This window comes from Phyllostomus hastatus, unplaced genomic scaffold, assembly GCF_019186645.2.
Source record: "Phyllostomus hastatus isolate PE091 unplaced genomic scaffold, TTU_PhHast_1.1 phas_contig_477, whole genome shotgun sequence".
Taxonomy (NCBI): domain Eukaryota; kingdom Metazoa; phylum Chordata; class Mammalia; order Chiroptera; family Phyllostomidae; genus Phyllostomus; species Phyllostomus hastatus.
This window is the reverse complement of record NW_025333889.1, coordinates 1,867,777-1,894,124: the sequence shown is the minus strand read 5'-3', so window position 1 is coordinate 1,894,124 and position 26,348 is coordinate 1,867,777. Positions and strand designations below refer to the sequence as shown.

Sequence of the window (26,348 nt, the reverse complement as noted above, 5' to 3'; positions counted from 1 at the left end):
GCCCACATCCACGGCCCTGGGGTGGCGGCTCCCGTGGGGGTCCACCGGCCCCGGCGCCCTGGGCATCCAGCGGCCCCGCGCCCTCGCGCCTCCCACCGCCAGCCTCCCAAACCTCCCTGCGTCTCCGAGCTCACGGTCCCCGACCCGCGGGTCCCGGCGCCCAGCGCCGTCCCCCGCGTCCCCCGCGTCCCCGGCGTCCCCAGCCTGCGCCCGCTGACGCCATGACGCCGCGGCGGAGGGAGGGGCGGGGCGGACCCGGGCGGAGGGGCCGCGAGCGGCGGGAGCAGCGGGCCCCGCGGCAGCAGCGGCGGCGTGGCCGATGGACATGGGCACCCAGGGCGCGGGGCGCAAGCGGCTCCCCAACCGGGAGCGGCTGTCGGCGGAGGACGATGCGCTGAACCAGATCGCCCGCGAGGTGAGCGCCGGCGGCCGGTTCTGCGGGGGCGGGGGCGCGCGCAGCTGTCAGGCGGCTGTCCGTGGGTCCGTCAGTCTGCGGGGGCTGCGGCGCCGGCCCGGCAAGGGTCTCGGCGGGCGGGGCGCCGGCCCAGCGGCCTGGGGGCCGGGCGGCCGACACTGACCCCTCCCCCGCCCCCCTTCAGCTGCTGCCCGCTGGGCGCGCGGAGCTGGGGCGCCGCCCCTGGCGCAAGGTGGCCCCGGCCCGCGGGTCGGGGACAAGCACCCCGCTTTGTTGTGCCGCATCACGGGGGTGCTGCAGGCCAGACCCTGGAGGCCTGTGGACGTCCGCGGAGGCCACGTGGCCCTGAGGAAATGGCCCGGCCGCTGCCGCTGACCATTTGTCGCGGTTTGTCACACAGGGCGCAGCATGGGCAGGGACGTGCGGTCACTGTGGCTCCTGAGTCCGCACCGAGCCTGACGCCGGGTCCAGGCTCCCCGAGGTTCCCTCGAAGTTTCCTGGGCAGCCTTTGCCCTGACGGGGTGGGCGATGCCCTTCCCAGCGCGAAGGCGCCCGGGTGTGTAGATCCGCCGCACACCTGCCTCCTCTCCCGCCAGGGCTCCACCGGCAAGCCAGACCATCCCGGGACCCGGGGAGGATGCCCCGCCCCCCAGCAGACGGGGCTGGGGTGGGCCGCGGGGCTCCCGTTTTCGGAGTACCCCCTTCTGTGCCTTCTCAGCGCGCGCCAAGTGTCTGTGCGCACAGACACGCTCCGATCAAGAAAGCGCACACCGACGCATGCGACCCTGCGACCCTCTTCCAAGCGCTGGGGCGCGAGGGGCCGCCAGTCCCCAGAGCATTGTCCTCGGGTGGAGAAACTCCCCGGGATGAGGCTGCGGTGTCGGGTGGCACCGGTCAGCTGCTGAGTCCACTCAGTGACCAGTTCTTGGGTGTTTTCAGCTTAAACCTGGCTGTTGTGGATACACGGCGGCCCTGGGCTGTTTGTTGAACACTGAGCGAATGTGGGCTTTTGTTTCTCTCTGCACGGAGAAGGGCAAGGGCTCCCCAGGCAAACTCCTCTTCACCCCTCAAAGCCCCGGGTGGGCTTGGTCCTTGTTCACCAGTCCGTCCCCCTGCAGAAGGCGACAGCCAGCCAGGCAGGCAGCGTGGCGCGGCTGCACCCGCAGAGCTCCACACACAGGCAGGCAGGGCCTGAGGCTCCTCAGCGCCTGGTGCACTCGCAAAGTAGGAAAAAGAGCTGCAAGGCGCTTCCAGTGCACTTGGCTAAATATAGCCCTTTGCTAAGCGCCGCGGCCTGAATACAACCCCCCCCCCACCCCGCCCCGGTCACAGACAGGCATTCGCATAGGAGTCTGACCGTGAGACCAAACAGGTTTGGCCAGGTGGCCGGTGGGGGCCCTTGGTCACGGCCGAGTCCGTCGGTCGGTGGTTTGGGGACGGGGACGGGAAGAATGAGTGTTCCCAGAGTCTGCCTCGTAGCTGCCAGTTTGTGACAAAGCAGCTGGAGGGGAAAAGCCCCGGGCTGGTGTCCCGAGGTTCTGGGTGACAGGGCGCCCGGAGTCCTGTCCCCCAGCCGGGGGCCCCAGGGGGCGGCAGCCCGGTCGCTTCAAAGAGGCACACGGCTCCGCATGGACTGGGCCTCTCCGGGCAAGTGAGGCCCCCCACCCTTGTTTCTGAGTGGGGAGAGCGAACCCCTCGGCCGTGGGGAGCAAAGCTGGCGAGCACCGCCGTGAGGCCGGTGAGCCTGGGGGGCGGGGGCCGGCTCGCCGGTGGGGTCACGGGGAGCCGCGCCCCCCCCCGCGCCCACCCTCGAGGCGGAACCAGCCGGAGAGCCGGGGGCACGAGCGCCCGCTGGGGGGGTGGGCGCGCCAGGGTGTGTTGCACTGCAAGCTGGGTACTGTCTCTCCGCGGCGGAAGTTAGAATCCCTGGTCGAGGGGGGGGTCTTCCCCGTCGAGTCCTCGAGAGTTCTTGTAAAAGGTATCAGGGTGGTCTTAAGTTCAGCACTGTATTTGCCCAGGGATGGAGGATGCCCGTGGGCCCCCCACACCCAGTCTGCGTCCCCGGGAGAGGGGCGGTCCTGAGGAGCCCTGGGTCCGAGGGGGGAGCTGGGCCGGGGCGGGGGAGGTCGGGCCTGGAGACGAACAGCAGGAAGACATGTGACGTGGAGACAGCGGGCTCTTCTGTCCCAGGGGTTTGCAAATGGGAGTCAGCACCTGCTGACGGGACGAGGAGCGGCAATCAGGGGTGACATCCTGGAGGAAGTGGCATTTTGAGTTCTTCTCTCTTTTTAAGATACTATGTATTTATTTTAGACAGAGGAGAAGGGGGGGAGAAAGAAAAGGAAAGAAAGTGTGTGGTTGCACCCCCCACCGGGGACCTGGCCTGGTCTACAACCCAGCAGACACGTGCCCTGACTGGGAATCGAACCAGCGACCCTTTGGTTTGCAGGCCGGCACTCAGTCCACTGAGCCGCACCAGCCAGGGTCATTTTGAGTTCCTCTCGAAGGGACAGAAGTCCTAACGCAGACGGGCTGCCCCACGGCTGCAGATTCCCCACCAGCCTCACCAAAGACGCTGGCGTCTCTGTCCTCACCACCCCTGCAGCCGGCTGCACTGGGCTGTCCCCTGGGGCTGGCCTTGTCCTCGGGGCCACTTGCTTCCAGGAGGCTGGCCGCTGTGTTCCCAGGCTGCCCCCGTGAGCCCACCCCCGTCTCTCCTGAGAGTGCGCAGCAGGTCTCAAGCCCTCTTTCCCCGGCTGCTGCTGACCAGCAGCTCCCCCCACCCCCAGCAGTGCCTGTGGCCGGGGGGTGGGCCGGTGTCCTGCCCTGTAACCAGCGGCAGGGGCCACTGGGGCCTGGCGTCCAGAAGCATGCCCTGGGCGCTCAGCGCAGAACCCCAGGCGGAGGCGGTCGCCGGGCAGGGAGGCAGGTCCCGGGTCCGCCGGAGCCCGGCTCCGAGACTCCCCGGCGCGAGAGACGTGACGTCTCTGCAGCTACATGCGGCTCACGCAGGACGCTGGGAGGAAGTGGAGTTGCGACTTTCGGTCACTGCAGGCGTGTTTGCAGGAGAGGCTCGCGTCTCACTGCCCGTCTGAGGCGGCGTTTGGGCGCGACGCCATAGGGACGGAGGCCCGGGAGGCACGGTGAGAGGCGTCCCCGCCGGAGGCCAGGGCGGTGGGGCTGTGTGGGGAGCGGGCGCACCTTTCTCCGGTTCACGGCATCCCCCACCTGGAGAGTGGAGAGCGCCTTTCCCCACGCCCACGGTGAGCGCCGTCCCGGCCAGCTTCTCCTCCCCTCTGCGGCCACACGAGCCCCGGTCCCCTCAGCCTCCTCACCCACAGTGTCGTTCCCTCCTGCAGGACCGGTCCCGCCGCCTCCTCTCCGAGGCTGTCCCACCGCCACTGTGTCCTCTGAACACAGGACGCTGCAGGGAGGCAGCTGGTGGCCGCCCGGAGCCCCGATTGGCAGGGGCTCCTTTCCCGGCCTGTGAGTGCTGGCTGTCGGGGTTCACAGCCGCCCCCTTCACTGGAGATGCTCCATGGCCCCCAGGAGTCACTTTGGGGGGAGGACCGTGATGCCCCAGCCCTGGGGCCTCCTGTACCTACTGCCTGGGGAGGTGAGGGCTCAAACAGGCTCCCCCCCCCGCCCGGGGGAAAACTGCTCCGGTGCGCATCCGGGCTCCGGAGCCCCGTGGGACAGTGGGCCTGGGCGAGGGATGGGTCCAGCTGAGACCACCTCCGCCCCCAGCCCCCACTGCTCCCCTCCCCCCTCTGCTGGCTCCACCCGTCCCAAGTCCCTGCCTCTGCTTCTGGGGACCCCCCAACTCAGGGCAACCCCCATGCCTCGTTCTGGGGAGCCCCATAAATACAGGACACTCTCACCCTAAGCCCCTGTGTCCTTCCCAGACAGCCCGCACGGGTCAGCCTGTCGGAGGGACCCAGGGCCCTCCTTTCCTCCAGGCCATCTGAGGGCCCGGCTGGGAGGCTGGCCCAGTGCAGGACCCCGCACCCCCCGTGCCGCCACCACACCCCTGCACCTCCAGGCTCCTGAGGGAGCCCTGGCCACAGGGTGCCTCCTGGTGCCCTGTCTGGGGAGGGGACGCAGGCTGGCATCTGCCTGGAGGCAGTCGGGTGGCGGTCCCCCGCTCGGGCCCTTCTTCTGAATAAACCTGCTTTTCTGAGGTGGCCAGCAGACAGAGCTGCTGAAAAGTGATTGGATGGTGTGTCCCTCAGTGTCGCCCCCAGTCTGTGACCGGGGGAGGGGAGGCGGTCTGCCCCCGGCCCTCAGACTCCCCTCACAGGCCCCGCTGGCCTGCCCGCCCCCCAGCACAGCCCCCAGGGAGCCTGGGCCCCGGCTGGTCTTCCTCGGACAGACATGTGGCCTGGGGCATCACCCGCAGGCACCAGGAATGTGACAGCACAGGCATTCCAGGCGGACTTTTGTCACCCTCTGGGCTGTCAGGGGAATTGCAGACACAGCGCCCTTGACCTTGGGCTGCCTCGGCGAGCCCCAGAAAGATGGCCTGGCTGGAGGTGGAGGCAGAGCCGAAGCTGTGGGCAGGCCCACCCACGGCTGTGTCTGTCGGACAGCCAGCTGTCCGCTGCCCCTGTCCTGGTGAACCTTCAGTGACTGGCCAGTGTCGAGGTCGGGGCTGTGACTTGCACACAGGTGACCCCGTGAAGAGGGTCCCCGGGGGCGTGGAAGGCAGGGGCCCTGGACCCCAGTCCAGCCTGCCCCCGTGAGCCTGGCCAGGGTGCGGGACGGGAAAGTGGGGAGCGGGCCACTGGGGTTGCTTCGGGGGTTGCTTCGGAGGTCGCGGGTGCCCCAGGTGCCCCCGGAAGCTGCGCGCCCAGAGGTACAGTGAGTCCAGGTTGGAGCTGGGAAGGGACTCGCCCGAGGTCACCGTACAACTAACTAAGAGGTTCGGTCCCTCATCCCGGCCACGTCCTGGGTCAGCGCTTGGCTCCGTCCCCCGCCCTGTCCCCGGCTGTGCCCGGCAGGCCAGCTGGCCCGCGTCCCGTCTCCGGGACTGTTGTCCCCAGGTCCCCTCTGAGCCGTCAGGCAGGACAGCCCACGGGGAGCCCCAGCGCCCTCTCCGCCTGCCCCATGTCCCTCGTCGTCTTTTCGTCCCCGCAGCTCGGCAAAGCTCGTTTTTCCTTCCTTCAAGTGAGGCGTGCTCGGCCCCTCGCCCCGCACTCCCGGCCTTCCCCCACCCACCGGCGGCGGGGCAGGCTTCCACCGCGTGTCACTCCCGTCCCTTCCCTGCCCGGAACTCGCCGGCAGCTCCTCCGCCGCTCCGCGGAAGCCGGGTCCGCAGCGGCCTCACCGGACCCTCACTGCCACCCCCCCGCCGGGTGCTGAGGGTTTGCTGCGGCTGTCGGCCCCCCCCCCCTGCCCCGTCCTGGGAGTTCCCTTTGCCCCTTTCCTGCCGTTGTCGTCGTAACTTTAGTTGCTGGATTCTGGATACATTGTCTTCTTCCTTGGATTCCTGTCTCCTTTCGCGGGAACACCTCCTTCGGTATCTTTCGGAGACAGGACGCCGTTCTACATGTTTGCGTATCTGAAAACGCCTTATGCTACCCTCGTACGTGATGGGCAGTTTGGCTGAGCGCTACCGTTCTGGGTTAAAAATAGCTTTCCGAGAGACGGCAAAAAGATTCCTGTGTGTTCCTTGAAATGATGTCCAGCGTGTCTGGTTCACAGAAAAAGCCAGAAAGTGAGACCAGCCCTCAGTCCGTCTGGGAGAAAGCTGTGGTTTGCGTGAACCCCGGCTGAGCCCCGAGAAAGACATGGGGGTGCGGGTGAGTGTCACCAATGTGACTGTTCACACTGTTGACGTCTGAGCCAAGTGACTGACAGGTTGGACACAATAAACTAATAAACATCAGAAGCGTAAAATTAAAACTATTTTCTACCATAATTTTAGGGCATCTCTCCATTTCATTCCAGCTCTCAGGGGGGCTTGGAGAATTCTGATGTCTCTCGTGCATTTTCAGCGTCTTTTGTAATACGTGGTTTTCACTCTCCAGAGTTCTCTTGGTCCTCGGTGTCGTGGATTTTTTCTTTCTTTCTTTTCGTCTCTGCCCCTTTCTGAAGGTTCACTGGGTTCGTTCAGCCTGGAAACGTGTGCTCTAAAATTTGGGGAACTTCCTGCATCCTCCCCTACCCACCAGTGTCTCGTTTTCAGGGGCGCCTGCTGTGGAGGGTGACCCCCCTGCTCCCCGTCGGTGGGTCTCTGTCTCTCTCGGGTGCTCCATGGGTGGCCGCCCCGCCGTCCGCCGCCGCCCCTGCCGGCCGGACGCCTCTGCTCTGCGTCTCCTTCCTCGGCCGCTTGTGTTCTCGTTCTTGGCTCCCTTCCCAGCGTTCTTCCCGGACTCGCTCATAACTCAGCGCTTCATCCTGAGGGTGTCCTTTCCCCCTGGACTTCTCTTCTGCCCTGTGGTCCGTTTTGGCCCCTGGCACCGCGGAGGCTCCCCCAGACGTCTGGTGGCCCGTGGCTGTCTGTTCGGATACCGGGTGCAGTGCTTAAACCCCTGAGCGCGATCTGAGCAGAGGGATGAGGGTGGAGAGGGGGCCGAGGGGCCCCAAGGCTGCAGCCAGCCGCCCCCAGGGGGTACGAAGTTGCGTCTGCGGCGTCGGCTCAGGCGGGGAGCAGTGCCGGGGGGCACGGGCGCCAGCCGGGATCCGAGCCGCGTCCCCGTCACCAAGGCCGCCGCCTGTACCCGTGGCGTCGCGTTCAAGAAAGTGCTGCTGGACGCCGACGAGCCGCCTGCTCCGATTTGGTGCCTGTGGGCGGGGGGTGGGGGGGTCTGTTTTCTGATTGGGGGGGGAAGGGGCTGGGAAGAAAGTGGGAGACGGACCTGACCCGTACGCCAGGGACGCAGAGCTGGTTTCCAGCGCCCAAACAGCACGCACACGGGGGCGGGCGGGCCGGCCTGCGGCTCCTGCCCTGCGAGGGGAGTGAAACGTCAAACCAGGTGAGCCAGCGAAAGGGAGCGATGAAAACACGATTTCCGTAGCTTCGGGCATCCAGGATGACCTGCTTGTTTGCTTGTTTGTTTGTTTGTTTGTTCGGAAAGTCCTCGGGGAGCTGAGGCACACTTTCCGGGAACCAGGCGCGGGACGGCTGGGGCGTCTGGCTCGGCGGAATGCGATACGGCCCTGGCAGCGGGCGAGTGCGGTCAGCAGGCCGCGGGGCGGGTCGGCCTGCCGGGTCCCTACCGCTGCTGGGCCTGGGAGCGAGGGAAACGTCACACGCACGGGAACCCGCAGCGGTCACGTGGCCTGTTGTGCGTCGGACCTCCGCCCCGTAACTGCGTCCCCCTCTGCACCCTCACCCCTGCCTCCTTTTATCTTGTTGTTTGTTCACCTTCTCGTCTGGGGTCCCCGGGCACGCGGCCTTTTCCAGGGGGACACTCAGAGATGGGGCTTCCCTGCTGACCGAACAGCTGGCGTGACTCCGGCCTGGATACCCGGAGATGTCGCTTTCCGTGACCCCGGCCCCTGCAAAGCCACCAGAGGCGGTGCTGGCTGGTCGGGCTTCCTGGGGGGACAGAAATGCTGTCCCTGAGCCCTGCCTTAGGGCGGCACTAGCCCTGGGCGTCCGGGACGTGGCTGGTGCCGCTGGGAACGGACCGCATTTCGGGTTTCTCTCCACATTCGTGCGTTTGCCTTGCAAGGGCCGCCTGTGGGGAGGGCGCCAGCGCCCGGCACTGGGTGGGCGGGCTCAGCCGCAGCCCCGGGGCCGCCGCTCTGTCTCACACAGGTGCGCACTCAGTGTGAGAACCTGTGGACAGGCTTCCCACCTGTCACTGAGCACCGGGACGGAAAGGACCCTCTGTCCTCAGAGCAATTTCTGCCGCTTGGCCCTGAGTGGAGGACTCGGCCGTGAGATGCCGTCGGGGCTTTCCAGCTGCTTCGTGGTCAGAAGCACCCCCTGCCCCCCTCCACCCCCGGGGCACCAAGCCTGCAGCCAGCTTCCTGGAGGTCCCCACGGGCCGCCCCCAGGCCCTGCCCGGTTTGTCTCTGGGCCCAGCTGCCCTCCCAGGAGCAACTCCATGCCCTGCCTGGGTTTAGCCCGGCCTGCAGCCCGCTGCGGAGGAGGCGGCCACGAGGGCTGCTCTGGCCCCCTCTGCCCGTGGGTCGAGCAGCCGCAGGGTCGGCGTCTGAGCCAGTGGGTGGCCACGTCCCCACGCCGCTCGTGGGCTCTGCCTGGCCCCTGCAGCCTTCCCGGCAGGGCATTGGCAGGAGACTGGGGAGGGGACCGTGTGGTCAGGCGCTGCCCGGACACGGAGCTGGGTGTTTCTGCCTGCACCCCCCCTCTCCCTGTGACCCTGGGGCGGCGTTGCCACAGGGCCCACAGGCCGGGAAAGGGCGGGCATGAGGCTTCTGTCCGTCTGAAAACCCCTGGAGGGCAGGGCACCGCCACCGTCCAGTAGGGGCTCACCTGCCCGCATCACCCGCCACTGGGAAGGACAGGGAAGACCCCCCACCTTCAGCCTCTCTGCCGGGGGGCAGGGCTGGTGGCCATTAATTTTTTTAGTCCTCACCCAGGGATATGTTTATTGATTTGAGAGAGAGGGAGAGAGACGTTGATTAGTCACCTCCCACCCGCGCCCTGACCAGGGCTCGAACCCGCAGCTTCGTGGCACCCAGGACGGTGCTCCCACCAACTGGACCCCCGGCCAGGGCAGCGGCTGCCTGCCCGTCCACGCTCCAGACTCCCCGCCCCACCCCGGGAGGCCCACCCCCCGGATCCGAGGGCCCAGCTGAGGGACGACAAGAAGACCAGCGACAGCACATTTGCACGGGATTAGCAGTGTCCCCGTGGCTCCCGCGAGGCACGCCGCCGCCGCGCCTGCCACTTGCAGCTGAGCTTCCTAAAATAGCCCCGCGGAGCCCGAGGCCACCGCGCTGCAGAGGGTGGCCTCTCTCCAGTCCTCCCGTCCCGGCGACGGAGCCCGAAGACCACGTGTCCCAGGGCTCACTGTGCGCCCCCCGGCCCCTGTCCCCGGGCTGCAGGGACGAGACAGGAAGCCACTCTCCCCCAGTTGGTGCCCCGCGCTGGGTCCCGCCCCCCGGGGGTGCAGACAGCTGGCTTCCCTCCGTGGGTACAACCTGTGACTCGAAAAGCAGGGTGTCCCTCTCGTCAGCCGAAAATGCAGCCTCAGGATCCTCTTGGTGGGACCCCCCCTTTTCCTCGGGCGTTTGGCTTTGGTGACTGTCACAGTTTCCACGTGTTTTCCCTTCGAGAGGCCTCTGCCATCTCTGAGCACAGCAGGGCCACGTGGAGCCCGGGCCGCAGTGGGGGGCTCTTGTTTGGGGGGAGTCCACGTGGGAAGTGGAGCAGGTGGGAAGCACGAGAAGCAGTCTGCACCAGACAGCATGGATCCCGCTCACACGGTTTTGTGTGCGGCGGCGTTTAAACACTTTGGATGATCGGAGGATCGCCCGGCCCCTGAAGGCCCTCCCAGGCTCCCTCCCCCAGGCCCTCGGCGGGCGCTCTCGAGGGTGACTCATTTCTCCAGGAGACACTCGGGGTGGGCGCAGGTGGGCCCACGGTGCCGCCGGGCCGGCCCGGAACCAGAACCTGCAAGTCCTGCCCCACGGGAGCAGCTGTGAGCCTCCTGCACCTCCACCCGCCCCGCCCCCGGCCAGCAGGCCCGCTCCGCCACCAACTGGGTCAGGGCCAGGGTCCTCCGCTGTCTCAAAGCTTGGGGTCTAGCCCTGGCTGGCGTAGCTCAGTGGATTGAGCTCGGGCTGCGAACCAAAGCATCGCAGGTTCGATTCCCAGCCAGGGCACATGCCTGGGTTGCAGGCCACGGCCCCAGCAACCGCACATGGATGTTTCTCTCTCTCTTTCTCCCTCCCTTCCCTCTCTAAAAATAAATAAATAAAATCTTTTTTAAAAATTATTTACAATTTAAAAAAAAAGTTCGGGGTCTGCTCGGGGCTGTGCCCGTCGCTGGCCGGAGACTGTGTCTTCGCCGAGACCAAGTAACGTTCTCCTCTGCGCCCGCGTGGGCGTGTCCCCGGGATGTCGGCTGTTCCCGAGGTGGCAGCCGCCTCTGCTGTCGTGGGTGATCTCGGGGCCTGGGGGTCACTGCGCTTCCTCTTTTCCCTGACGTTCCGAGGGGGCCCAGACAGACTCTGTGGGCCCTTGTCCCCGAGTCCCCGGCCTCGCTGTGCCGTCCGTGTCTGGGGTCTAACGCCACATTCGTCGGTCCCCCCATCCGTCACCGTTCTGTGGGGCTGACTCACTGCTGCTCCGTGCACCGTGGGCGGAGGCGGCCGGGGCCCGACCCAGCCTCGCACCCTCCCTCCCTGGGGCCCCGGCTGCAGGAACCGGGAGGCCAGAAATAGCCGCGACTGCCCGCCGCGTCTTCCCGGCATCGGCCGCCCTCTCCTGCCCCCGGTCCCCTCTGTGTCCCTATTTGGAGATCGTCCTCTTCTGAGACCCTGGGCCCGCACGGCCGAGGCCTGTCCTGTTCCCAGCGTCCCGCGGGTCCGTCTCAGTCCCGTGCCATCGACGCCCGGCGTCAACAGGACCCACGGTTCCGTCGGGCCTCTGGGACGTTTGTTTTGTGAACCTGGGCTGACTCCCCTTGGCGTCTCTTGCCTTTGGGCGGTGAGCAGCTGGCACCCTTTCTCCTAGAACCCCCGCACCCCCGTGTCCCCGGCCCGAGCGGCCTAGACGGGGTGAGGGGCCGGAGTCTCAGGGGCCAGAGAAGGTCCCTCAGAGCAGGGTGCGGTCGGGGCTGCGCAGGAAAAAGGAACAGTTCTGAAGTCAAGCAGTTTATTGCCTCTTACCCCCGTTTCTCACATTCCCAAAAGACTCACATCTTTTCAGGATTTTCTCCCTTTCTCCCTTCCGGGGTGTATAATGCAGTGAGATGTGCCGGTTCCAGCTGCCCACCGGTGACTCTCGGAGCAGACATGGTGACAACCGAGAGGTGGCCTTTGCCACCACCCCCCCCCCCACACACACTCACCTGCACGGTCAGCGTGGCGGCCGCAGGCTCGCCGGCCTCTGCAGGGGCAGGGGACAGAGCCAGGGTCGGGGCGAGCTGGGGGTGCCCTGACCCCAGCTATGGACATAGGGACAGCCGGGCCGGTCACTCCCTCCCCACCCCGGGAACAAGTGCTGTTTAATTAGCTATTAAACAGCTAATGACGGGTCATTAGACGCCATTACGGGTCAGGCCGAGGGCATTCTCGGTGTATTTTTAGACTTCGCTTTCCAACACGGAGACGGTGTTCTGCAGGCTGCTGACCACAGCAGACCGTGAGGGACGGACCCAGGCGTGTTTTCAGTTTCTAGTTTTTATTCTATCCCCCGAGTCCTGGCTTTCCCTCCTGCCCCACCGTTGCAAACAGCCGTGGGGGCTCCTCCCCCCAGCACACTGTCCACGCCGGGGCCTGTGACACGGTTTCCTTCTTCTCTGAGGCCGCAGGCCACCCCCACCCTGTGCGTGGATGGGCCACCTCTCGCTCACCCACTCCTTGGCCCGAGGGCACCCGCATCCTCCGCCTCCTGGCCCCTGTCCTCGCGCTGTGACAGCCGCTGCGCAAGCACGGCGCGAGCACGGCGCACCGACCTCTGCTCCAGACTCGGGTCTCGGGTCTCCTGGGGACGTGCCCACAGGTGGGACACCGTGCCGCCCCGCCCGGTGGTCTCCCCTCACCTGTGGGGGTGCACGTCCCAGGACCCCCAGGGGGGCCTGAGACTGCGGGGGGGGGGCAGACCCCCCGTCTCATGTCCTTGTACGTGCGTGCGTGCCCATAATAACGCTGGATTGATAAGGCGAGTGTAGAAAGAGGGCGACCCCAAGTCGCGAGGTGGCCCAGTGCCTCGCGGTGAAGCTGTGTGGACCCGGTCTCTCGTCCGGTCTCAGACGATGAAAAGGCTCCGGAGTGGACCGTGACGGTGGCCGTACAACAGCATGAAGGTGCTTAATGGCTGAAAGGTTCACTTTTACGTGACGTGTATCTTACCACGAAAAGTGGGGCGCGGGGTGGGAGGGGAATCAGGAAGTGGAGGCGGGGCTGCCGCGGGCCAGGCGCGGGGGCGGGGCGAGCGCTGTGTGGGAGGCGGGGTCAGAGCTGCGCAGGGGGCGGGGTGGGGGGCAGGGGGCGGGGCCTGGCCGTGTGGGGACCCAGGGCAGAGCATAAACAATGTTGCAAAGTGAAGGCAGGAAGCCTTCCCGGTTGCTTCTCCGTGGCCACCTGGACGCAACAAAAAAAATCCCCTGACCTCTTGCTACAGGGTAACTTTTAGGCGGGTCGGAGTGCCGGCCCAGGGCACTGACCCCCGACCGCACCAAACCGGACCGAAGGCGGACGGACACCCCTGGGGCGAGCGCCCCGCTCTGCAGCCGCGGTGAGCGCCGCGCCTCTCTGTCCGTTCCCTGACCACCCTTGAGTTGTGCGCGTGAGGAGGAGGGAGGTTGGGTGTGTAAAGGGCACAATCGTGCTTCTCGGGACCCCGAGTGTGTCCCTCACAGAGAGGCCCTGCCCGCTGCCCCCATTTCCCCAGGCACGGAACGTGGTCGCGGGCCGTGGGCTGCGCCTCCCGCGGCTGCCCTGTGTCCGGGCCCCTCACTGGAAAGCGCTCCGGTCTGCACGTGGTGACCTCATCGGAGGCGAATGCCTAAGTGGGCCAGCGAGACTCAGCCCGGCTCCTGGGCACCCACCAGTCCCCCTCCCTGCCACCAGGGGCCATCGAAACGGCTCCAGCAGGTGGCGGCTGTCCCGGCTGCCAGCCCCGTTTGCTGGCCGTGGGCCTGGGCAGCGCTTGAGGAGACCTGGAGGGTGGGCCCCCGGCGTCCCCACACCCTCCTGTCCCTCAGGGACAGGCTCACCCCGTCCCCCCTCGGCGTCCGTCCAAGAAGCAACAGCCAGGCCAGCAGACAGCAGCCCGGAGGCTGCGGTCCTGCAAACGGCTCTGAGCCCCGCCTTTGTTTCAGAGCCATGCGTCACCTCGTGCCTGTCCTCTGTCACCGGGTCCCGGTGCCATGAGGACATGCGGCCGGGGGTGCTCACTGCGGGGGCGGGGCGGGGAGCGCGCCAGCTGGCCGCCGGGTCGGGGGAGAGCAGCTGCCGCGCCCGGCGCAGGGCCCATAAAAGGGGTGCGCTGAGCGGCCTCGCGCAGCCCGGACGGGGACAGCTGCTGAGCGTCTCCGCTGCGAGTGGCAGGACACCAAGCGGCCGGCGCGAGGCAGGACTGGGAGGAGCGTGAGCGACCAGCTGCACCCCGTTTCCTTCGCCTGGAGGTGCAGGTCGGGGTGCCCAGAGACACCCACCCGCGGAGCGTGCGGGCAGACGCGGGCTCCAGGCCACGCCTCCCAGCAGCGCCCCCGGCAGCGCCCCCTCCGTCCTCGTCGCCGTATCGGCCCGGCGCCCCGGGCACTGTTTTCAAGAGCTTTGGGGAGCGCGCTCTGGCCTTCCCGGGGTTCTTCTGAGTCGGGGGCCTGCCCGTCCCACCCAGCCAAGAGGCCGCCTTCCGCGCTCGGGGTCAGAGCGGCCCGCGTTGCCGGGAGACCCGCAGTGGCTGCGGCCGGAAGGGCAGCCGCGTCCCGTGGGAAGGACATCGACTGCGGGGGGACTGCGGGGGGCCAGCAGGCGCGCGGGGCGTCGGCCACTTCGTGTCAGAGTCTCTCAGGTGTCCAGTGGGTTCCCGTGTTCCCTCCCAAGTGTCTGTTGTAAGTGTCGGGGCAGGCACACGCAGAACACTCTTAAACGTTAGCTTTTATTTCACGATGGGAGTCGCTCCTCCGAAAAGCGGCCCCAGGGGGCCGCCCTCTTGGGGGGGTCACTCAGTCTGGGCGGCTCGGGGCCCTGGGTGCAGCTCAGGGACTGAAAACGTGTGTTTATGCGCAAACCCGCCCGGGGCCTGCGGCTGGGGGGAGCATGCATGGCTGTGGCCCTCCGGCCGGCCCTGCCCTCCCCGCCGGCCCCTCCGGCAGAGGCAGGGGAGCGAAGGTCCCCGTGGCCCGTCACCACCGGTGGAACTTAGAGGGAAGCCAACACCTTGTCGTGGAGACGTCCGAGTTCACGGGCAGGTTCCCTCCAGCAGGAAGGCTGGGTCCCAGGGGCAACTGACTCCACAGTGGCGAGCACAGGCCCGTGCGCCGTGCCCGGGGACAGCTCCAGAAAGACAGGTGGCGGCGTTTCTCCGTGTCCTCGGTCCGACACCCACACCTGCGGGGCCGGGCCGTCCCAGCCCAGCCCCCTGTACTGTACGTCCCCAGGAGAGGAGTCACCGGGGTCCCTTGCACACAGTGGAAACTCTGGCTGAAGACAGTGTACCGAGGGCCGACCTGGGACGGCAGGTTTGCGCTGGGCTCCGGGGCTGCCGGAGTGAGTCTCCAGCGGCCAGGTGGCCTCAGAGCAGACCTGTGTTCTCTCCCCGCTCTGGGGGCTGGACGCCCGAAGTGCAGGGGCCCCCAGGGGCCCCCAGGGCCGGCTCCTTCGGGAGGAGCCGGGGAGGCCGTTCCCGGCCTCTCTCCGCGCCCAGGGGGTCGCCCAAGACCTCTGGCGTCTTCACGTGGCATCCCCCGTGTCTCTGCCACGTTCCTGTCCTCCCACCAGGACACCGGCCCTCAGAGGGCAGCCCCTCCCGGTCCCGGGTGGCCTCGCCTCGGCCGGGTCGCAGCTGCAGGGCCCCCTTCCCAGTTGGGTCCCTCGGCCGGTGGGGGTGGAGGGGACTCCTTGCCGGGGACGTTCCAGGCCTCGGGGGGCGTGGACTCACCCTTCAGGTGCGACGGGCGGCCCGCGGCAGGCGCCCCGAGCCCTTCTCCTGGGTGCGACTCCTGCTCGCGTGTGCTCCCCGGGGCGCCTGGCCCTGGAAGGCGCCCGGCGGCTCGTCCCGAGCTGACCTGAAATACCTGCTTGTTCCGCAGCAAAGCCCATTAGTAGCACCTCACCACTGGGGCAGCTTACGCTTCCGTTCGCAGTCTGGCTATTTATAGGGAAACCTATTTCTCTCTGGGTTAACGTGCACTGGTTAACATCAACGCAGAAACGGGTTTAACAGAAATGACGAGAATTGGTGGCTTTAAGAAACGATAAAGATCGCGGCCCTTCTGCGGGACAAGGAACGGGCCCGCCTGCCAGTCTCCCTGTGACGACGGGACTCGGGGAGACCCTGCAATGTCCTGGTGCCCCCTGTGGGGCCTGGGGCGCGGGTGGGTGAGGGAAGGGGTGGGGGGTGGTGGAACGAGGGACGAGTTCATGCTCACTCTGGCAGTGCTGCCGAGGGCGGGGGAGTCCCAGGCCGGGCAGGGAGGTCAGCAGGGTCGCAGCAGCGGAAGACCCAAAAGGATGTAAGCAGAGAATGTCGCTGGGACCGTGGGGACGGGGGTCCCCGGTGGCCTCAGCCCCAGTGGCTGCAGTGACGTCGTGGAGGTTGGAGGGATGGCGTGGACCACCGCTAGAGTGGGCTGGGAGCGGGGCCCAGGTCGGTGCCAAGCTCGCGGCGGAGGCCCGTGGCTTCCCCCCCCCCCTCCCCGCCACGTGGGTCCGTCCACACCGGTACCTGCGGGCCAGCTGCCCCCGGCTCCCGCCCCATGGCTGCCGTTTGTTCCGGTCTTGACTTCCAGGGGCGGGTGCACTTGTTCCTCACCTTGGTCTCCAGCCTGCTTGCTGCTTCGGGCGGCACCTCGGGGACCCCCTGCTGGACACCTTGGCCTCCGTCACGACAAGGTGGCTTCGAGACGTGAGGGCTGCTCTGGGAGCCAAGCCCTCGGGGAAACCCTGCCTGGCCCCCTCTGAGTGCCGGCCTCGCACCAGGCAACAGTGTCTGGGGCGCAGGTGGTCGGGGAGGAGCCAGCGGACGCGGAGGCCACTGGCTGGGAAGCGGCGGAGACGGCCGTGGATGCCCGAACCCGGGCGCCAGGGTTGGACACGCTCCCAGGCGGCCCTCCGGCAGGGGCCGCCGTCCAGGGCGCAGGGGCCGCCGTCCAGGGTGCAGGGGCGGGGCAGGGGCCCAGTGTCCTGAGGCTCGGACGCCACCTCCGGAAGAAGCAAGCGGTGTTCCGCATCAAGGCCACAGCTCCAGGGAGGGAGGGCTTTACGCCGCATGAAAAGGAACTTTCCAGAAAAGCAGCGCTGCTCAGAAATGGACTTCCTCTTGCAGGTGTGAGCGTCTGGGCTCAGGAAGTGTGGTTTTGCTGCCTCCTTTGACATTTTGTGTTTGAATTTTAAAATTTGGAGCAAATGTCCTTCCCCAGTGGCAGCCCAGTCAGTACTCCGTCCGTGGGGACCATGCGAGCACCGTGGCTGCCGTGGGGGTGGGATCTCGGGGCCCGGGGGGCCGTGAGCCTCTGCGCAGACGACCTCGGGGCCCGCTGGACACCCTGGCTCCGTGACTCGGCCTCCTGCCAAGTTGCAGGGTTTCCCGACAGCCCCGGTTGGCACTGGCAGAGTCGCGTGTGGGGTTTGCTCTGGAAGCCAGGGAGTGACTTCAGGCCCGTCGTCCGCCCAGGGCGCCGCGCCGACTCTGGCGTTCAAGGTGCCCACGCGTGATAAGGAGTAGTTACTGTTTCAGGGATTCGAGAAGCATTTACATCAGCTCCTTCCTCGCTGGTAAACGGAGCGGCATCTCTTACTGAGAAATAAGCTGCTGGCTTCTGCTTCTTGAAGCGGGCAACACTAACGTCGGAGAGTTTCGTGTTAGTGTTGAGGTGAAACATAATAGGAATTTCTCTCTTAAAAAGAAAAATCCAAGCCCTGGCCGGTATAGCTCAGTGGATAGAGTGCGGGCTGCAAACCAAAGCATCGCAGGTTCGGTTCCCAGTCAAGGCACATGCCTGGGTTGCAGGCCATGACCCCCAGCAACCGCACATTGATGTTTCTCTCTCTCTCTCTCCACCTCCCTCCCTTCCCTCTCTAAAAATAAATAAATAAAATCTTTAAAAAAAAAATGTTCAGTCTTTAAAAAAAAAAGAAAAAGAAAAATCCACTGATTTTCTTACTTACTGGAGTAAAATTGTTTTCCTGATGTTTCAATATCTTAAAACAACTTTTTTCATAGCCTGGGATTTTGAACAAAACGTACAATGAAGGAACATGTGAGCTTCCACAGAGAGGGGCCCAGGCTCTTCTCGCAGGCCAGGGCTGGGACCCACGCTTCTCAGAAGGGTGAGGGGCTCCCAGATGTCGCCGGAATATCTTTCTCTGTGACCAGCACAACATTTAAAGTCGGGGTGTTGTTCTGAGTAACGCATCGCAGGCCCCGGAGCTCCCCAAAGCTCCCGCAACAGCAGACCAAGGGCACGCTCTCTGCGAATGTGACCCACCTGAAGGTTGGAGGCTGTGTCAGGGCGTCTCGGTGTGTTTGCGGAGCGGGTGTCAGAGCGGGTGTCGGATGCTCTCCAGCTGCACGGGCCTGGCTCTCGGAGCCCCGCAGCCCGGGCAGGTGGCGGGGCCCTGTGCGGAGCCTGGGGCCTCTCCCCGCTGTGCGGAAGGCGCTCAGACTGCGGTCAGCACCAGCCCCTTGGGGCAGGGCCTCCCTTGCAGGGTCCATCTGCAGGGCCGGCTCTGACAGTCTGGGTGGAAATGCCAGCAGTTTCCACGGTAACGCAGTCCGGCCCCAGGGACCCCTCACCCCCACTGCCTTCGGTTCAAAATGCCCAGGACCCCGCAGTGTCCCGCGGAGGGTCCCCAGGTCCCAGCCTCACCGCCGAGGTCGCCACACCTCGGGGCAGGTTGTTTTGCCATCTGGTGCCTCAGTGTCCTTACTTGAAAAATGAGAGAGCCCAGGCCGGGCGCTGGGGGCGGAGCCTGGCGCAGGATTGCCTGCCCCTCCGTCCCCAAGCGTGCACTGCGGGTCCCGCGGGGGCGGGGCAATCCCGGGAGCGGCGGGTCACGCATCGGCAGTCCCGGCTGCTTGGTGCCTTGTTCTTCCCGGCCCGCTTCTCAGCACCCGGACTTTTACCTCCTCCTGCAGACGGGGTGGGGGGGGGGTCCCCGAGAGGGGGCACGGGCAGGGGAGGGGCGGGGCAGGCGGGGGCCAGCCCTGGGTCACGCTGTGGCAGGGGCCACAGGAGGCAGAGCTGTTCAGACGGCCTCGTTGTCACTCCGCCTTCCATTGTGTGGCATCCACTTAGAGGTGACCTAACCAGGTGACCCAAGACTGGTGACCAGCGCCCCCACCTGGCTTCCCAGCACCATCCCTGCGTTCCTGGTCCCCGGCTGCCGGTCCCTGCCGGTCCCTGCCGGTCCCTGCCGACCGCTCCCTTCCACGGTGTCCCCTGCTCTCTGGCTCCCTCCACCTTGGCTCCCTTCACTAAGGGAGACGAATGGCGCTGTGGAAGTCCTCCCGGGTCTCGGGATCCCACGGAGGCGCCCAGCAAGCCACCTCGGTCTCGGGGCCCGAGGTCCCTGGGGGACCCCTGCATGGAGGACGGGCCAGCGCACTCCGCTCCTGGTTCTGTTCGTTACTTTCAGAGCCAGCAGACGGCCCCCCAGAGCTTCTGGAAACAGGGCTGGGAAGTGTGATTCGTGTGCAAGGGAGTCAGACTTCTGTGTTCACGGAGACCTTAATACTTGAAAATAAAACTGAGTGTGTATAAAAGACTCAGACGTTCTTGGCTAACCCTTATGCCCATACTGCTTGTTCAAAGTAGAGCGCAGAGAGTTCTCTGCACCCCCTGAGCACAAAATTTATCTTGCCCTTAGAAAACGCTGACCTGAGTTTAGTTTGTTTCACCGTTGGTTTATTAAGAGAATAACCACTTTGTCATATGTTGAAATAACATCGCACCAATATCCAAAAATGGATGGTATGTGTTTGTAAGCGTCTCCTGCAGCGTGATGCTCAAAGCAGAACCGCTCCCTGGGATTCGCCTCGTGTCGCCAGTACAGCTGCGGAGAAGCCACGAGAAGCCACAGGGCTGACTGCCGGTGTCTCCAGTGAACAGTTGCCGCTTTCCTCCCTTGATGGAACGCTGAGAATTCGAATTCGCCTGGTTAAGGAGTAACTGTTGCGTGCGTGTTCACCCCGGGAGACGAGCGGTCTTGTTTCCGCATTAAGTGAAACTGGGACAGAGACCAGGTGTTCACCAAGTTCTTCCGCTGATTAAGTGTTTCACCGATAGTCGTTTCTAAGTTTGAGTGAAACAGACGGGGAATTCACTCTGAAAGTCCCAAAGTCACCACCAGGCGGCGCAATGGGCTCTGCAGCCCCCCCCGCGGGAATCAGCTGCGGGAGGGGGGGTGGGGGGGTGGCTGGTGGCGGGAAGCGGGGGCCTGGTGTGGAAGAGCAGGTCGGCACTCCGGGGGACCCTCTGCCCCCCAACCCGGAGGGACGTCTTGAGGGGTTCGCACGGAGGCCTCCCTTCTCCCCCCCTGCCACTCCTCCCGTCCGCAGGAGGCACAGAGCTGTGTTTCCTGTCTGCGCTCCCCTCGCCGGGCGCCCCGCGGGGACAGTTACAATCAATTACTCGCTGTGCAGGCACGTCACACCGGCCTCGCTCGGGAAGGTCTGCGCGCCCCTCGTGCGTGGTGCCCTCGGCTGGGGGCAGGGGGCAGCCCCAACCCGTGTCTGTGGACAGAAAGAGTGTGTGAGTGCGTGAGTGAGTCAGAGAGACCACACCAGCAGCAACAGGGGGGGCGGCCCCGTGGGGAGCATCCCGTCCTCCCGAGCAGCCGTGAGGCCTGACAGGAGGCGGCGGCTGGGGGCGCGCCGGGCGGGCACGAAGAGAGGACGGCGAGTGGATGCTGCGCCGAAGGTGAGGGGCGGAGGGACACCGGCTGAGACGAGGGCCGGGCACTGGCCGCTGGCCGCAGTCAGGGCAGGGTCATCTCACTGAGTCCTTGGAAAGCCCCCCCCCAGGTCCTCACCAGGACGGTCCCCGACAGGCGGCAGAGCAGAGGCGCAGACGTGGAATAAGCCTCAGGGGCCGTGCAGGAGGAAGACTCCGGGGGGGCAGGGGTCTGTCTGGACACGTGAGGTCGGAGACGCCTTTGGGGGTTCCGGGCAGAGAAGCCCGGCCGGCCAGTGGGCTGAGGCTCGGAGAGGTCAGGACTGGGAATGCAGCCCTGGTGCCCGGGGACACGCAGGTCACAGTCACGGTGGTGGGGCTGTCAGGCTGCAGGGAGCTCTCACCGCCACCCTGGGGTCCGAGTATGGCCCCCAGGCCCCCCCCACACACACACCACGAGTGTGGGGCGGGTGTGAGGGCAGCGGTGCGTGCTCCCTGTTTTCCGAGGTGTCACAGTGGGTCCGACACGGCCCGTGAAACGCAGCAGGGCCTCCCGTGTCGGTTAGATGGGAGGTGTGGGCAGAGGCAGGGCTTTGGGTACATCTCAAGAGCTCCCTGAACTTGGACAGAAAAAAAAAAAAAAACCAGCATTATCACCAGTCAGGAATGTGGGCCAAACACTGCCATGGTGTCAGTGTGTGTCACTCTGTCACCGACGGGAATCCCGGGAACTCTCACGGCACTTTGCAGTGGTTGCTGACCGCTGGGGATGCCACTGTCGGTGTTGCTAATGCGGGCAAAGAGACCCATGCGTGCGCTGGCTGTGAGCCGGTGCCTCTCGGGACCCTCCCTTCTGAGCGGCCCCGAGGTGCCGGCTGGGCCGGGCACACCGCCCCTCGCCTGGGCTCCGCCAAGGAAGGAGCCTGCCCCTCCCTGCCTGCTTCCTGTTTCTGGGCGCTGTGACCCAGCCAGGCTCTGCACCCCGGGCAGCTGCTGCCGCTTCTGTTTCTAGCGCTTTCCACTTGCTCAGAAACCACCGGCATCGCGGAGCCTGTCAGAGCTTCTGAACGCCCAGCCCCGCCCAGCCCCGCCCTGCCAGGGGCACGACAGCCCAGCCCTAGCTGTTCCTGAACTTGCCCCCCCCAGTCTCTGAGTCCCCGAGTCCCCATCACCTTCTCAGTCGTCCAGCCCCTGTTTAGTGGGCCCCCGTAGTCAGCTACTTCCGTTAACTGTAACCGGTGCAGCGTCTTTTTTTCCTGCTCTGACTGATACGCGTATCACGGTGTAAAATGTATTTTGATCCTGTATTTCAGAATGACCCATTTCCTTTGTAACCTTCTATACTTTGTCCTTCGCGCTTAACCACACTGTTCTGAGACTGGCCACGGGCTCCCCCAGGCTGCCGAGGACACCCCCCGGCCTGCAGAAGTCGGGCATGGCTCGCAGGGGTCGCCCGCCCAGCTGCACCCCCTCGGCCAGCTTTCCAAGCCTCCGGGGGTGCACCGCACAGAGGGCACAGTCCTCTGCTCCGTCTCCCTTTCTGGTCAAATACATGGGGGGAGGGGGACCGGGCTATGCGTTATTTCCCTCTGTGAAAGTCGTGCACGCTTGTCGAGAAAATGCTGGAGAACAGAAAGAAAAATGGCTTTTTCTGTCACCTCGCTGTGACGGGAAGCCAAGCACGGCTCTGTTCTGGTGGGTCCCCTTAGAACCCTGGCTGTCAGTACTGTTGGGGCGGGCGGGAGGCGGGGCGGGGGGACGAATACTCACATACACTCAGCATCGTCCTCAGCGCCTGCGTTCTCTCGTGCCCTCGTTTAAGTGCCACCTTCACAGCGGGGCGGGGTGCCGGGAAGTCGGCATCCCAGGGTTAACCTGGCCACTTCCTTCTGATGCAAGACTTTAAAATCACTCATTTCCAGATCGTGGTAAAACAGACACAAGGTGAAGGCTGCCATGTGGCTGTTTCCGGGCGCACATTGGTGCGTCCCCACTGTTGTGCGGCCGCCATTGTCCACCCCGAGAACGGCTCCATCTTCGCCCATCGGAACTCCGTCCCCAGCGAACAGCAGGTCTCCAGTCCCGGCCCTGAGCCCCCGCCCTGCCCCCGCCCTGCCCCCGCCATTCTACTTCGCGGCTCCGTGAATCTGGCTACCGCACATTTTCCCGATGGGTGCTGCTTTTCTGATGGGAGTTCACCGTGGAGTGACTCAGATGTCCGTCCTGTGTGCGCGCCGTGTGCGCCCGATGCCCGCCCGCCTGTCCTTCCCTCTTTTCTAAAACGTGACCTCGGCCACTGCCCGCGGGGGCCACCCTCTCGCCAGCCTCCCGGTGCCGGTTTTCCCGAGGGTCTCCGAGAAGTCCCGGAGGAGGCCGAGCCGGCTCCAGGGGGCTGCTCCTGGGAGTCTCCGGCACAGCAGGGAGCCGGGTCTGAGCGGAGCTGCGCTCTGGGCCGGCCGGATTCTCTGGAGATTTCTCCCCGCCTCGATCCTCCCACCCCGTCGTGGGGCCGGTTTCACGCGGGGACTGTGGGAGCTCCCGCCGCCTCACTTCTGTTTTCTGGGGAAAACGGCGTGGCTTGCCTCTTCCTCCTTCTGTGGTCTTGCATAACGAAAGAGTCAAGTTTTTTTTTTTTAATTGTGGTAAAATGCACATAACAAAGTTGGCCATCTTGCCCTCTTTTGAATAAACGCGCACTTCGTGGCATTAAGGACGTTCACGGGGTTGCACAACCGTCCCCACCGGCCACGTCCGTAGTTCTGTCCGTCTTTCCAACCCGGGACCCTGCTAACACTCACTGCCCTCACCCCGCCCCTGGCCCCGCCCTCTGCCTCTCCGATCGCCAGGGTCCTGGGTGCCCATGTGCGTGGGACCGTGCCGCCTGGGTCCTCCTGCGTCTGGCTGCTTTCGCTTCCTCTTTCCCACTGCCCGTGTGTCGAGGCCTCTCCCACGTTGTGTCCGAGCTCCCTGCCTTGGTCAGGGCCCCGAACGGCCCCCCACCCCGGGGTGGAGGGTCCACAGTGGGCTCACGCGTCCCTCTGCCCATGGACAACGCCTGGGCCGCTTCCTCTTAGAAAAGACGAAACTGGTTCTTGTATTTAATAGTAGTTATTAGCGACGTCCGTGGGGATTAACGTGCCAAAACCGGCGCTAACGCCCCTGTTCATCCTCGTGTGCTGGGAAGCCAGCAGGAGGCCCCTGGCTCTGGGCCCCTGGGAAACTCCGGCGGTGGCCAGCAGGGGGCAGCCGCTGGCGTGGGGGCCCCCCCCCACCACATAAACGTTCCCTCTGAGTCCTCCTGTCTGTCTCTCTCTGTCTGCACCCCTTTGCTCTCTCCAGAGATAAAGACGCTAAAAGGCAGAGTTGCTTCTACTATACTTTATTCTAAGTGTAGGGCATTTTAAATAATCATGGAATATTGGCGCTCAAAGCGTTGAATATTTTGGTCTTTTCGATAGTGTCTTAGTTGCTTCACTGTGGGCAGAAAATTTCTTCTTTTGCAAAAACCCATGCCCTAGGAGAGTCCCTTCACCCCAGAGGGGAAGTTCACGCGCCCCCCTTGCCCAACGCCTGCCGGCCTGGCTGGAGAAGTTCAAGTGCAGCCAATCTAGATGGTAGCTCGGCCAGGAAGTGGCCGGGGGCCTGGGAGAGGGCCGGTGTCACAGAGTTCGGGCCTCTCGTGCCAGAGGAGCCCGAGGTCCCTCCTAGCGGAGCCCCGTGACTTGGAACTCGGACCATGGTGGGGGCGTCGGTCGTGTGTCCGCACCAGGGTGCACAGGGCTGGCGGCGGGTTCTGGGCTGTGGGTTCTGGGCTGCGGAGGGAGATGGCCGGCCACAAGCGGGGCCGGAAGGCAGAGAGGGAGGGGCCCGCTGCTCTGGGACGACAGCTAACGCCCACGTGGCTTCGTAAACGACGTCTGGACACATTAGACTTAACACTGAGTGCTCCTCGACCTGTTTCGTAGGAACGTGCGGCACGCGGACCCAGCACCTCAGTCAGGGTTTTACTCGCGGAAACACGACCACCAATAACCGCTCACTTAACCCTTATGACCCCTGTGAGCGAAGTGCCCTCATCACTCCTGCTTTCAGAGCAGGGAACCGAGGCAGAGGAGAGCGTGTGTAGCTTGTTCAAGTTTCCAACAGCCAGTTTCAGGCGGGCAGGGCGGGCCCGGACCCGAGCTGGGGTGCCGTCTGCAGAGCCCCTCCCTGCAGGAAGCGGTCGGCTGTAGCGGCCCAACTCCCCACGTGGGTGCTCTCCCTCCCGGGGCCTCCCTGCCTGTGTGCCTGCTGCCGGCCAAAGAGCCTCTTGTTCTGGGACCCATCACTGGCTTCCTCCCAGGTGCGAGCCAGGTGACCAACAATGGATCCCCCTGCAGGCGGTTTGACTAAGGGCGAGCCCCATCCTGCCCAGTGTGACCGTGCAAACACCCACTCACAGGGCTGCTGTGTCTCTGTGGGTTCCCTAGGGGCAGGGCGTCCCGCTGAGGAAGAGACTGCCGGCCGGGCCCCCGGTGACGTTGCAACAATGGGGGTCCTGGAGCTCAGCCGGGACTGGGAACCGGCGCTGGCTGCCACGGAGGGGCAGGTAAACCGTGTCACTGCTCAGATCCTGTCTCTACTCTAACCCGACACGCAGACCGAGGTCACCGAAAGGGTTTGCAGTGACATCAGCAAACCCTGGAGTATCCCCATGTCCACAGTGATGGTTTTTTAAAAAAAAATAACGGCAAAATGGTAAGATCCCATCCAAAGCAGAATTTAGGAATAAAGAAATGGGCAGCACCCTCCTGAAAGTAATACAATATTGTGTGTCAACTGTAACTGAAAAATAAAACATTTAAAAATATGAAATATTTTCTTACATTAAAATAAAAAGAAGAAATAAGCAGGATCTACATAAAGAAAAGTACAACAGCCCTGGCTGGTGTGGCCCCGTGGATGGAGCAGTGGCCTGTGATCCAAAGTCACCTGTTCAGTTCCCAGGCGGGGCACATGCCTGGGCCCCCAGTAGGGGGCGCGCGGGGGGCAACCACACACTGACGTTTCTCTCCCCCTCTTCCTCCCTCCCTCCCCCTCTCTCTAAAAATAAATAAACACATCCTTTAAAAAAGTATAGAAAACGTGTAACAATGTTACGGAAGGACACATCAGATTTAACAGTGGAGACAGAGCTACCTTGTGTCTGAACGAGAAGCCTCCCCGCCGAAAAGACGTTAACTAATCCCCAAATTATGTATAAATACAACGTCGTCCCTCAAATAAAACCCCAGCTCAGGGGAGAAGGTCGGTTTGCAGCTCACCGAGTAAACCCTGAAGTTCACCCGGGAGAACAAACGGTGCGACCTCCCGGGGAGGTTTCGGGAGGGGATCGTGAGGACGATTCTCAGCCTTCCCTGCCTGGAGCCTCCCCTCCCTGTTCAGATGCTTCCGGGGGGCCCCTTGCCGCTTCCCGAGTCAAGTTCAAGCTCCTTCCCCTGAGCATCCTGTGTTGGTTGGTTGGTCTTTAAACGTCTGACGAGACCCACGGGAGTCCTGGAAGGCGGCGAGGCTCCCCGGGGCCCCCTCGCACACAGGGCAGCCCCTGTCTGGCCTGGAAGCAGGGGTTCCCGCGATCGCAGGCGGGACGCCGCTGCCGCTGCCGAGCACACGCACACCGCAAGCTTGGCTTGGGGAGCAGCAAGGCGACAAAGCCGCAATTATGGGCTTGGCGGTAGGCAGCCGCCCGGGCGAGGGCGCAGCTCGTGAGGCTCCGAAATGCTGATGGAAGCTGGAAACCTCGCCCAGGCCAATTACATGACGCCAGGCTGCCCCCGGCCGCCCCAGACCTGCGTGCGGGCGAACCCCAGGGCCCTCTGCCTCGCAGGGAAAGTCCCCCACGGCGTCTTCGTGCTGGACGGGGCTCCCCCCACCGTCCCCTGCCGTCCTGCCTGGTGGCTGTGTCTGCCCCATCTCGCACAGGCAGCTGCAAGAGGGCCCCTGAGGGCCCGGAACCGCTGGAAGGACTTCTGTCCGGTCCCCACCTTCTCCGTGGGGGCCACGCAGATGGCCTCCCGCCATCAGGTCTCCGACGTCACGGCTTATGGCGTTCTTCCTTCCAGCCCACCTGCGCCATCCCCCCACCCTTGGCCTTGGCGTGGTTGTGCGGGCCCTGAGCCTCAGCTCCCTTCCCACCCTGGGGCCCCCTCCTGTCCCTGAGGGTGGGACGCCCTGCCTGACAACAGGTGTTC

At 64.9% G+C, this 26,348-nt stretch overlaps 1 protein-coding gene and 1 long non-coding RNA gene across 43 annotated transcripts in view; one reads left to right on the top strand and one right to left on the bottom strand.

Moving 5' to 3' along the window:
* Positions 1-251: 251 nt before the first annotated feature.
* The window catches only part of LRRFIP1 (LRR binding FLII interacting protein 1), a 106,566-nt gene continuing 80,469 nt past the window's right edge, over positions 252-26,348 (top strand). For all 42 annotated transcript variants that reach the window (XM_045845783.1, XM_045845790.1, XM_045845788.1 and 39 more), the window contains exon 1: positions 252-415. In XM_045845783.1, the coding sequence (XP_045701739.1) occupies positions 320-415 (96 nt within the window). In that variant the 5' untranslated portion in view covers positions 252-319. The remainder of the gene's footprint in view (positions 416-26,348) is intronic.
* LOC123823244 lies at positions 19,120-22,854 on the bottom strand. Its single transcript, XR_006786502.1, has 4 exons — positions 21,889-22,854; positions 20,258-20,738; positions 19,858-19,958; positions 19,120-19,518 (listed from the first exon to the last, which is right to left on the bottom strand). It is a non-coding gene; the product is annotated as an uncharacterized LOC123823244 (long non-coding RNA).